Source organism: Protobothrops mucrosquamatus, unplaced genomic scaffold (genome assembly GCF_001527695.2).
Source record: "Protobothrops mucrosquamatus isolate PMUCROS unplaced genomic scaffold, P.Mucros_1.0 scaffold_163, whole genome shotgun sequence".
Lineage (NCBI taxonomy): Eukaryota > Metazoa > Chordata > Lepidosauria > Squamata > Viperidae > Protobothrops > Protobothrops mucrosquamatus.
In genome coordinates, this window is record NW_015386239.1 from 305,826 (window position 1) to 317,613 (window position 11,788).

An 11,788-nucleotide genomic window follows, 5' to 3' on the forward strand; every position below is an offset into this window, starting at 1 on the left:
TTGCATTTTAATTCACAATTATTCAGGCCACCTCAATAAACTTATGTTCTGGTCACACACTTTTGTATTTAAACCATTAATTCAAAATAATTCCTATGTTTTTAATTTTTACTTGTTACTGTAGAAACTTTATCCTATTCCACTGCATTGAAGTTTTATCTTTCTCCTTCTGCACCCAACTCTCATTTCAAAATAACACATTGTGGAATTTTATCTTATTCTGATGAAAAGTAATGGGAAGTACATGGCCTATTGTGAGGAATGAATTTTGTCTGAAGAACAGAAAATGAAAATAAATGTTGTTACAAAGAATCAGCTTGCAAGATCTGAGGTAGTCAAGAAAGAACTTAAATGTCATGTCATGCATTCACAACTAATATTTGCCATGTGCATTGATCCTGAACAGTTACCCCACTGAACGTAAAGTAAGCCAATGGTGACCTCTGCCATGAACCATATGTCAAGCTATCATGTCTGAATTTCCTTGCCTCTTCCCCAATAGAGAGATCAGTAATAGGTCATACTTTTATATCTACCAAGGTTAGGTTTACATAAAATGTATTGCAGAAGATTTCCTGGTACAAAACTACATTGGAAGGCAATGCTACAGAGAACCTGTTGTCATAAGATTAAAATCATGTGAGATACAGCACCAAAGGACCTTAAAACAGGTGCATTAGCAATAGCAATAGCACTTACTTACATACTGCTCCGCAGTGCTTTACAGCACTCTTTGAGCAGTTTACAATGTCAGCATATTGTCCCCAACATCTGGGTCCTCATTTTACCGACCTTGGAAGGCTGAGTCAACCTTGATCTCCTGTCAGGATCGAACTCCAGACTGTGGACAGAGTTAGCCTACAATACTGCATTCTAATCACTGCGCCACCAGGGCAATGAACACATAGTAGAATGTTAATAAAGAAACCTAAGCAACAAGTGAAAAATGATTCAGATAAAGAATTATACTATACATATTAAAAAATCACTTGATGTTAAAGAAAAGTTATATGTCATAGTATGACTCAAAAATTCCAAAATCAAGCAATCCTCACGAAGCCGAAGTACACGAAACTCAAGAAGCAAGATTCCCATATTATTTAATTTGCTGAATTTGCAAATGAACATTCAGTAACAAAATTGCAGAAATATCAAGCATTCCAATCAGACTTAGACGCAAAGATTTCTAGTACAACTTCCCCAAACCCAGTGGTATTCAGAGGTACTGGAACTACCATTTTCAGCTGTACAAAATTCTGTATCCCAAACATCTAGAAAGATGCCAGATTAGGGAAAGAAGCCCTTGTAACAATTGTTGAAGATTAGATTTGCACCCTATCTGGAAACAGCTTAACTCAGGTTCTCTATACTTTATACACTTCCCGTGTCAGGGCAGCCTGAAGGTCAGCAGGAGGAAAGACCCCAAACTCAGTGACAATACCACCTGTTATCAATTCATGAGGAGTGACATCAAAGGCTGGATTCCAAACTCCAATGCCTAGGAAGAAAGGAAGTATATGCGCTATTCCATTAGTGTTATAAAACAGATGTATTTATTTCATTAATGGTATATGTTATGGCTTAGTTTTTAAAAATGGGAAACTCTAAAAAGAGAAAATGTAGAAAGGATATCTAGATGCTTCTAGAGTAAAAAAAAATTACAGACAATGGTAGGCAACTTTATGTCCTTCAAGAAAGTTTGGACTAAATTTCCATAATCAATTGTCATTCTTCAAAAAGTAGATTATAGCTTAGTAGACTGTCATGTATCCAAGGAGATTCAAGTCAGAATACATTTTCTTGATCTATGACAACTTACTCGAAATATATACATCATCTAGATTTATGTAAGCTAGGGCAGCCACTGTTAGATCACTGATTACAAATAGTTCTGAAAATATTAGTATTCTATCATGTCTCCTTTCTTTAATACAGCCTTTGTTTACATATAACCTTCTAATGTTTTGCTACCTGGTGCTGCAATTCGTACAGCATTGATGTCTGTCAGTTCCTGGCTTGGCCGTTCCTCAATAACGATCTGCCCTCCATGTTTTAATTGCAGGTCACACGAAGTGCTGGGTGCTGCCACGTAGAAGGGAATCCCATGGTATCTTGCAGCAATAGCCAGCTGATAAGTACCAACTTTATTGGCAGTGTCTCCATTAGCAACAACCCTGTCTGCTCCCACAATGACAGCTGAATTACAAAAGGAAGGACAATGGCAATTAAAAGCCTAATGCGTTTCAAATTAGTTCAATACCAGACTATCCAAAATGCGGAACAAGGGGAAAGTAAAAGAGAACAAGGAGAGCTTGCTGTTTTTGTTTTTTCCCCCACAACATTTCCCTAGTGTGAATTGCATGCCTGTTCTGCGTTTTCCAGAATCTAGAACATGATCCCATATGTTTTTAAAATTTCCTTCCGTGGGAGAATGGGAACAATTCATTATTTTTCTTGTTCTTTGCACCATTCTTGTTCTTTGCGCCATCTCCTAGAGTTTATTGGGATTGTAGAAATTTTGGTTAAACTGGGTTGAAGCCATGGTTTAAGTATGTCTTTTTGATTAAATCCCTATTGGCTGGGTTCACACAATACATATGCTAAAACTTAACAAATCAGATATTGGCTTGGCATGTTGCATGTACTAGGCTATTCAGTAAGAAAATATAATTAGAGATCAGCACATAGAAAACAGAACTATGCCTTCAGAGAACTGTCAAATATTTTTATATTCATGGTAGCAGCAGCCCTCCAAAATTTCAAATATGTTTTTCTCTGTCCTTTCATCTGAAAACCTTTTAAGTGAAGATTAGAGATTCAACCTGAGACACTCTACATAGCAAACATTCTTTCCACTCTGACTTCCATTTAGCCATACATTCTTCCTTCCAACAAGATTTTCCTTTGCATGTTTGTATATGATTACTGCTACCAATTCTACAAAACAATTCTACAAGCTTTTAGTGGTCATTAGATTTCTTTATTATCCAACTAAAAAGTATGTCCCATCCCAAGACATCAGTGACCTGACATCAGTGACCTAAGTGACCTGAACAGCAACTTCCTTAATAACTTGACCTCTTGGGTTCTTGGCCACCCATAGACTCACATGTACACTCATGTCCTCGAATGGAATCTAGAAATGACACCAGTAATGCAGAAAAAGAAGAAAACAAGACATCTACCTGATATCTTTTTTTCTTTCATTGCCAAGGAGGCCATGCTATCAGCAATGAGTGTTGAAGGCACCTGCTCATATACTAATTCATAAGCAGTCAGCCGGGCCCCCTGATTGTATGGCCGTGTTTCAGTACAGTAAACATGCTCCAGACGACCCATCCCATGTAACGAGCGAATAATACCTATGAAGCAATGTTACAAACAAGTCAAAATAACAGGCTACATAAAAGGCTACAAGCTGTTAAGATACCAAGCAATATGGAGTCTTCCTTCAGATGTTGACAGCCAAAATCCTAAAAAACGTGGAACACTGGGGAAGGCTGTTATAAGAGGTGACATGTCTTATAACCAGTACTTGCACTTAGACCACTAAAGCATCTCCATGGTCACATGACCAAAATTCAGATGCTTGGCAACTGGCATGTATTTACAATGGCTGCAGCATCCTAGATTCATGTGATCACTATTTGCAACCTTCCCAGTCAGCAAAGTCAATGGTGAAAACTAGATTCATTAACAACCCAATTCATTTAACAACTGCAATGATTTTCTTAACAATCATGACAAAAAAAATCAGGTCAACTCACTTAATCGTCTTCTTTGTTTGTGTCAGAAACATCACAATTAAATTAAGGCATACTATATGACATAACACGACAAAATTTTAAGTTATTTTATGTCATACTATATGACTACCTGTATTACCATAATCTCTTACCCTTTATGACAAAGGACAGAAATGGCAATGCTTCTTGAATGCCAAGAGATGCCACTTACCAAGTGCAGTGCCATAACCAGCAGTGGCCAATGAGCCAGTATTGCAGTGAGTCAGGACTCTCACTTTGTCCTGCCCTACTCGTTGCAAGAGATGGCAAGCTCCATGTTCCCCAATACTTTTGTTGTCTTCCAGGTCTTTGTCCAGCAATGCTTCTGACCAGTTGATCACACTACAATAAGAGGTTACACAAACTTGTACATTTCTTGCTTACAATTTCAGGGCAGAAAGAAGATAGGCTCTTAAACCCTCACCTTTCTCGTAAACTCTCTGGAGTAGTCCCTTCATGTTTTGCTTCCTGCTGGACAAAATGTCTCAGCTCCTGAGCTGCCCGGGCCATGTTGACAGCAGTAGGTCTGGCACTTATTAAGTAGCTTAGTGAGTCCAATACAAAAATCTCCAAGTTGCCCAAACTCAGTTCTTCATTTCCTTTATTATGCAATTCCACTGCCAAACTCAGACAACCTATAATGGCAATGGCTGGAGCACCTCGCACCTAAGAAGAGATATTTATTTTCACTTTAAAATAACACAGATAGAAAGAAGAAACACAGATAGAATCAGGTAGAAAGACTGTACATTGGGGAAACAACAAGCATATTTAGAATGTTAACATCTAACGCCTGTTCTCATAAAATGGCTGTCCAAGGACAGCCTTGATTGCTCATAAAATGAGCACCCCAAAAATCCATTTACTAGAAGGCCAATGAGTAAACTTTTTCCTTAATATCTTTTCAATCCCCCAGCATGCTCTTTGCTCCTTAGGCTTCCAGTTTACATTTGATTTTTTTTCCCCACATAGATAAGAATACTTCTTAAAAGCTCTTGCTTTCAAGTATCCACTACTTAAGAATGTTCCAATGAGGACAATGGAATCTATATAAGATCTAGCAGTGTTTCTCAACCTTGACAATTTTAAGGCATGTGGACTTCAACTCCCAGAATTCCACAGCCAGCATTGCTGGCTGTGGAATTCTGGGAGTTGAAGTCCACATGCCTTAAAATTGTCAAGGTTGAGAAACACTGATAGAGGCATGAATATAAACTAAAAAAATGCTGGTCTGTCAGTTTTTCATTTAATATTTTTAATTAAAAGAATCTACAACAAAATAAAAATAAGGGAGTATGGGAGGCCTCATAGGAAACAAGGTAAGTTATTACAACCACAATGTTACCTATCAATCAGTATAAGGCTACCAAGATGTAAATTACACTCTAACACACTCTATGTAGATTTCAATAGAAAAGAAGATACTCTGTGTAGGATTGCTTTTAAAAACAGAAACATCAGCTGGAACAGAAAAACAGCTTTCTTAGTATTTATGAGGGAAGGGCAGATGGTCACCTACTGCATATAAGCGCAGCCATTTTCCTTTACCCATGCACCTGAGAGCTGGTGACTACATATTTTCAAACACTCCATAGAATGTTCTGTGGATTAATGACTATTTCATTAACTATCTTTCTGTATCCATTTTCCTGAGAGTATGCAATATTGAATCTAGTGGGAATTAATTCTGCACAGCATGTATTATGTAGTCAGTTTTGAGTAGTATTTATTTATTTATTTATCAAATTTATATGGCCACCCATTTCATAACAAATGATTCTGGTAATGTACAGCAAAAAAAGGAATAAAACCAATAAGTCAAATAATCATATTAAAAATAATTCAACATATCAACTACACAAGGTTAAAACTGTTTATGAACACCAGAATGTTCCTGAAGTAATGGAAAAGATTATTTGGAATAATCTGATCTGAATTTCAAAAGGACAAGTTCAAACATCTAGAAAAATGACCTGATGGAAATTAAGTCCTACTAAGAACACTTGGAAGGACTGAGTATATTTAGCTTGTAAAGAGAAACCCAAGGAGAGATAAGATCACAATTTGACAGGCTGCTAACACAGAAGGTGAAACAGAATGATTTTCTATTATACTTGAAGACAAAACATGAACAAATAGGTAGAAATATTAAGGTAGTCAAGTATAAGGATAAACTTATGCTAGGTTTTGTTCACACAGTTAATTGAATAGTTACTTAACCCGATTTTTGTAATTTGCATGTTCCGTGAATTAACCAGATTAGTTAGGTTTGCGGAAAACAATAGGCTAAAGAGGATTATGCAATACACTGAACATCCATATTTTTCTTATGAGGAATTTGCTTGACCCAGGTAATTTAATAGGGAGAGGATTTCCAGGTATTCATGTTGGAAGAAATCAGGAGGGCCAAGACTTTCTGAATAGTAGAAAGAGAGAATTTCAACATTCTAAAAATACTGTGGGATAAAAATAAATAAATTTTATTGCAGCAACAGGTTTATTTGTACATTTTTCTGGTTTTATAAATGTATTACTCAGTTACAGTGGCAATTAGTGCACTGTTGGAAGACTTGAAGAACAGGTTAAGGATAGATCATGATGGAGAACACCTATCTGTGTGATCACTAGGAGTTGAAAAAAACTTGATGTCACATAATCATAATCGTTAAATATATATTATTATTTTATTAATATTAAATGATGCCTAGAATCAGAAGAGTAGCTGGCATGTAAAGTGTTTTATAAATAAATAAAACAAGATTAAATCCATCCAAATGCAGCCCCAATATTTCAATGATTTGACAATGGAACAGCCTGACTTGAGATGAAGTAGATTCTTTCTGGAGATATTTAGTGAGATAAACTGAACAGAAACATGATTCACAAGATCACACCTAATACTTTAATTCTATAAAGCCATACTTTATATAAGTATATCTATATAAATAAAAATGTAAATGTTCGTTTGTTCAAAATCTTAAATCTCCGAAAGTTCTTCACCGATTGCTTTGAAATTTTGATACAATGTTGCATTCAAATATGCGCATGTTTTTATATGCCTACTGTTATATAGATGTCACACCTGTGACAGGTAAAAATATTTAACCTGTCTGAGCCACAGCAACGCGTGGCCGGGTACAGCTAGTATTAAATAAGAATCTATAACCCTTTTTAGTCCTCACCTATTCTGGTTCTGAGATAGCTAGTGCCTCCAGTTAGATTATTGAAAAACTATTTTTCGTGGAAATATTTGTGATGTTTAACAAAATATCTTTCTACTGGCCAAATACCAGTGATTTCTCAAAGACCATCCTATTATGAAGTAAGTAAGACTCCATTCACATATTACACTAAAATAGAGAAATTTAAGTTTTCAGTTAACAACAGTAATTAGGGTTAGGGTTAGGGTAATTAGGACTGGAATTTACAATGCTGAGTGATGTAGTTGTAAAATGCGACCGCATTGCTTAACAATGGCAATCCTGGCAATCCCCACTGCTGTCATTAAGCAAGTATCATTGGTCATTAAGCAAGATCCAGAGAGTCTCAATGAGGTCGGTAAGCAGGTAAGGTGTGGCACACAGCAGGGCTGGGATTGGCTGCTGCCAGGCAGGGGAGGAGAAAGCAACTTACCAGAGCCACTTGCATCCTTCTTTACCAGCTTTCCCATTGACATTCATTGTGGGTAGCCAGCAGAGGTCACAAATGGTGATCACTTGATTACAGGACACTGCAACAATCTAAGTGAAGGCCAGTGTCCAAATTATGATCAGATGACCATACTTTGGGTGCCCAAACTTCAAGAACTGGTCATAAGTTTTCTTTTTCAGCACTTCTATAACTTTGAACAATTGCTAAATAAATGCTGGGTAAGCAACTGCCTGTAAATTGAATTTAACATACAAGTGTAGGTAGTCACTTAAATTAACTAGTTTTCCACTGCCCCCTGGTGGCCAATATAATTGAAACCATTACACAGGGTATATACGATATAAAAATAGAAAAATCCCATCTTCCTCCAAAGGAGGTACGGAAGTCATGTAAATCTTTGTAAATAAGGGCATAACATATGTATATCTTTCTGGTCTGAGAGTTTAAGAAATGGAAAGTAGACTATAAATACCATTCTAACAATAATATTTATTCACTTGCACAGGTATAGGATAAAGGATATATAGCTTAGTAATGGTATCTGTGAAAGATTTTGGAATAGTGATCAATATATAAAATAGTAAATCAACTGAATACAATCAGCAGCATCAGTTGCTGCAAAAAATGCAAATGCAATCTTAAGGCTCATCAGGAGAAATATAATTTCTTAATTCTACAAAATTCAAATATCTTTTACATTGCTGAAGTCCCATCACAAGAATTATATCTACTCAATATAACAAAAAAAATAAGAATATGAAGATGAAAATTGAAGCATATTTGCTTATGAGAATAAATGGATACACCTTTTCAACACTGAAAGTATGGCAAATTTGTTGGCCATTGTTTTAGAGTGTAAAATCCAAAATAACATTTAAGTTTTAAGAAAACAGATTCAGATTGAATGTTAGAAAACACTTCCCATCAAGTACATCTATTTGACAATGGAATCAATTATCCAGGAAAGTGGTATATTCCCTTCATAGAAATAATAATGAAGCAGTAATGCTATATGTAGGAGATAATTTAATTTGGATTTCTGCATTAGGTAGAAGGTTGATTGTGGCTCAAACGGTCTTTTTCAATTTTATGATATGTTTAAATATTCTGCATTCAATAATTTAAAGTCAATATATAGAAGCTGCACTGACTCATTTTGCTGAGCATGGCGCATATCAGAAACTGCATTTGGTTAATCAGCTAGAATTCCTTGCATTAATAGAAATTATTAATACCACTCTTAAAGTTGGAGAAATTCATAATATAATGTTACACATACAAGCCTGTGTAGTTAAATGAACAACCTGGCTCTTCAGATATACAGATCTCTTACACCAGGGGTCTTCAAATTTGGCCCTTTTATAACTTGTGGACTTCAACTCTCAGAATTCCTCAGCCAGTGTGCCTAGCTGAGAAATTCTGGGAGTTGAAGTCCACAAGTCATAAAAGGGCCAAGTTTGAAGACCCCTGTCTTACGCAATGACTGAATTTGGATAAAATGTGAACCACAATTCAGCCAAAACCTGATGTTATCCTAGTATGGTATGTGCTTTATGTAGGGCTACCAATTTGGGTTTATGCAATCACTAGATAGCAATAGCAATAGCACTTAGACTTGTATACTGCTTCATTGTGCTTTACAGCAGAGGTCCCCCACCTTTTGGGCATCAGGTTTTTCCACGAACCAGAGAGTGTGTGGTTTTGTATGCTGCCTGCATCCCACGGATGGGGCTTTGCTTGTTCGTGCGGCCCAGTTGCTGGCATGCCGTGGACTGGGGGTTGGGGATCCCTGTTTTTCAGCACTCTCTAAGTCATTGTTTCTCAACCTTGACAATTTTAAGGCATGTGGACTTCAACTTCCAGAATTCCACAGCCAGCATTGCTGGCTGTGGAATTCTGGGAGTTGAAGTCCACATGCCTTAAAATTGTCAAGGTTGAGAAACACGTCAGCATATTGCCTCCAACAAGCCTGGGTCTTTATAAGATGGGATAAGATCAGTTTTGGTACCACTACAGCCTGTTGGGATATTTCCAGTTTAAATTTGGTACCCCAAATGTGAGTTGAATATGGGCTAAGATAATAGTAAGCACACATGTGCAAACAGATTTACAGTCATATTAAACCCAAGCATGCTTTGTGAAGACTGCCCTTATGGCTGAAAAATATGGATTTTGGCCCACCGTAGGAGCTAATTGGGATTGATTCAATAAAATGAAAGACCACTTTGCCTTTCTGATATGAACACAACCATGACTTTGTCCGTTGCCTGAAATCTTTATATTCCCTCACTTTTACTCTTAGCTTTGCAGGACTTTTAACTCCGCAAGTATTGACATCTATAAGTCAATACTCAGAATCTGAGAGACTCTCTAGAGACTTTGTAACACCAACGCCTCTTTGTACTACGTGGCGGCGATTCCGATTACCATGCTTTCTAGAGATACAGGCGGAACACGCGCAACACTCGTCAACTTAACTCGACAATTGCTATCTTGTCCACACACACACACACCCCACCTCTCCCCGGCAGCACCTTCATAGACCGAATGGCCTCCCAGCCCTGGCGAACGNAGCTTAGTGAGTCCAATACAAAAATCTCCAAGTTGCCCAAACTCAGTTCTTCATTTCCTTTATTATGCAATTCCACTGCCAAACTCAGACAACCTATAATGGCAATGGCTGGAGCACCTCGCACCTAAGAAGAGATATTTATTTTCACTTTAAAATAACACAGATAGAAAGAAGAAACACAGATAGAATCAGGTAGAAAAGACTGTACATTGGGGAAACAACAAGCATATTTAGAATGTTAACATCTAACGCCTGTTCTCATAAAATGGCTGTCCAAGGACAGCCTTGATTGCTCATAAAATGAGCACCCCAAAAATCCATTTACTAGAAGGCCAATGAGTAAACTTTTTCCTTAATATCTTTTCAATCCCCCAGCATGCTCTTTGCTCCTTAGGCTTCCAGTTTACATTTGATTTTTCCCCCCCACATAGATAAGAATACTTCTTAAAAGCTCTTGCTTTCAAGTATCCACTACTTAAGAATGTTCCAATGAGGACAATGGAATCTATATAAGATCTAGCAGTGTTTCTCAACCTTGACAATTTTAAGGCATGTGGACTTCAACTCCCAGAATTCCACAGCCAGCATTGCTGGCTGTGGAATTCTGGGAGTTGAAGTCCACATGCCTTAAAATTGTCAAGGTTGAGAAACACTGATAGAGGCATGAATATAAACTAAAAAAATGCTGGTCTGTCAGTTTTTCATTTAATATTTTTAATTAAAAGAATCTACAACAAAATAAAAATAAGGGAGGATGGGAAGCCTCATAGGAAACAAGGTAAGTTATTACAACCACAATGTTACCCATCAATCAGTATAAGGCTACCAAGATGTAAATTACACTCTAACACACTCTATGTAGATTTCAATAGAAAAGAAGACACTCTATGTAGGATTGCTTTTAAAGATAGAAACATCAGCTGGAACAGAAAAACAGCTTTCTTAGTATTTATGAGGGAAGGGCAGATGGTCACCTACTGCATATAAGCGCAGCCATTTTCCTTTACCCATGCACCTGAGAGCTGGTGAATACATATTTTCAAACACTCCATAGAATGTTCTGTGCATTAATGACTATTTCATTAACTATCTTTCTGTATCCATTTTCCTGAGAGTATGCAATATTGAATCTAGTGGGAATTAATTCTGCACAGCATGTATTATGTAGTCAGTTTTGAGTATTATTTATTTTTTTATTTATCAAATTTATATGGCCACCCATTTCATAACAAATGATTCTGGTAATGTACAGCAAAAAAAGGAAAAAAACCAATAAGTCAAATAATCATATTAAAAATAATTCAACATATCAGCTACACAAGGTTAAAACTGTTTATGAACACCAGAATGTTCCTGAAGTAATGGAAAAGATTATTTGGAATAATCTGATCTGAATTTTAAAAGGACAAGTTCAAACATCTAGAAAAATGACCTGATGGAAATTAAGTCCTACTAAGAACACTTGGAAGGACTGAGTATATTTAGCTTGTAAAGAGAAACCCAAGGAGAGATAAGATCACAATTTGACAGGCTGCTAACACAGAAGGTAAAACAGAATGATTTTCTATTATACTTGAAGACAAAACATGAACAAATAGGTAGAAATATTAAGGTAGTCAAGTATAAGGATAAACTTATGATAGGTTTTGTTCACACAGTTAATTGAATGGTTACTTAACCTGATTTTTGTAATTTGCATGTTCCGTGAATTAACCAGATTAGTTAGGTTTGCAGAAAACAATAAGCTAAAGAGGATTATGCAATACACTGAACATCCATA

General features: G+C 36.6%; 1 protein-coding gene across 2 annotated transcripts in view; it reads right to left on the minus strand.

The window, feature by feature from the left end:
* Window positions 1-880: 880 nt before the first annotated feature.
* The window catches only part of MRI1 (methylthioribose-1-phosphate isomerase 1), a 15,649-nt gene continuing 4,741 nt past the window's right edge, over window positions 881-11,788 (minus strand). The window contains exons 1-6 of one of the 2 annotated variants that reach the window (XM_015821316.1): window positions 9,971-10,001; window positions 4,210-4,451; window positions 3,958-4,127; window positions 3,186-3,362; window positions 1,972-2,196; window positions 881-1,498 (exon numbers count right to left, since the gene is read on the minus strand). In XM_015821316.1, the coding sequence (XP_015676802.1) occupies window positions 1,365-1,498; window positions 1,972-2,196; window positions 3,186-3,362; window positions 3,958-4,127; window positions 4,210-4,451; window positions 9,971-9,976 (954 nt within the window). In that variant the 5' untranslated portion in view covers window positions 9,977-10,001 and the 3' untranslated portion in view covers window positions 881-1,364. Of the gene's footprint in view, window positions 1,499-1,971; window positions 2,197-3,185; window positions 3,363-3,957; window positions 4,128-4,209; window positions 4,452-9,970; window positions 10,002-11,788 lie in introns of those variants that run through there. The other variant, XM_015821307.1, reaches the window with a different exon arrangement.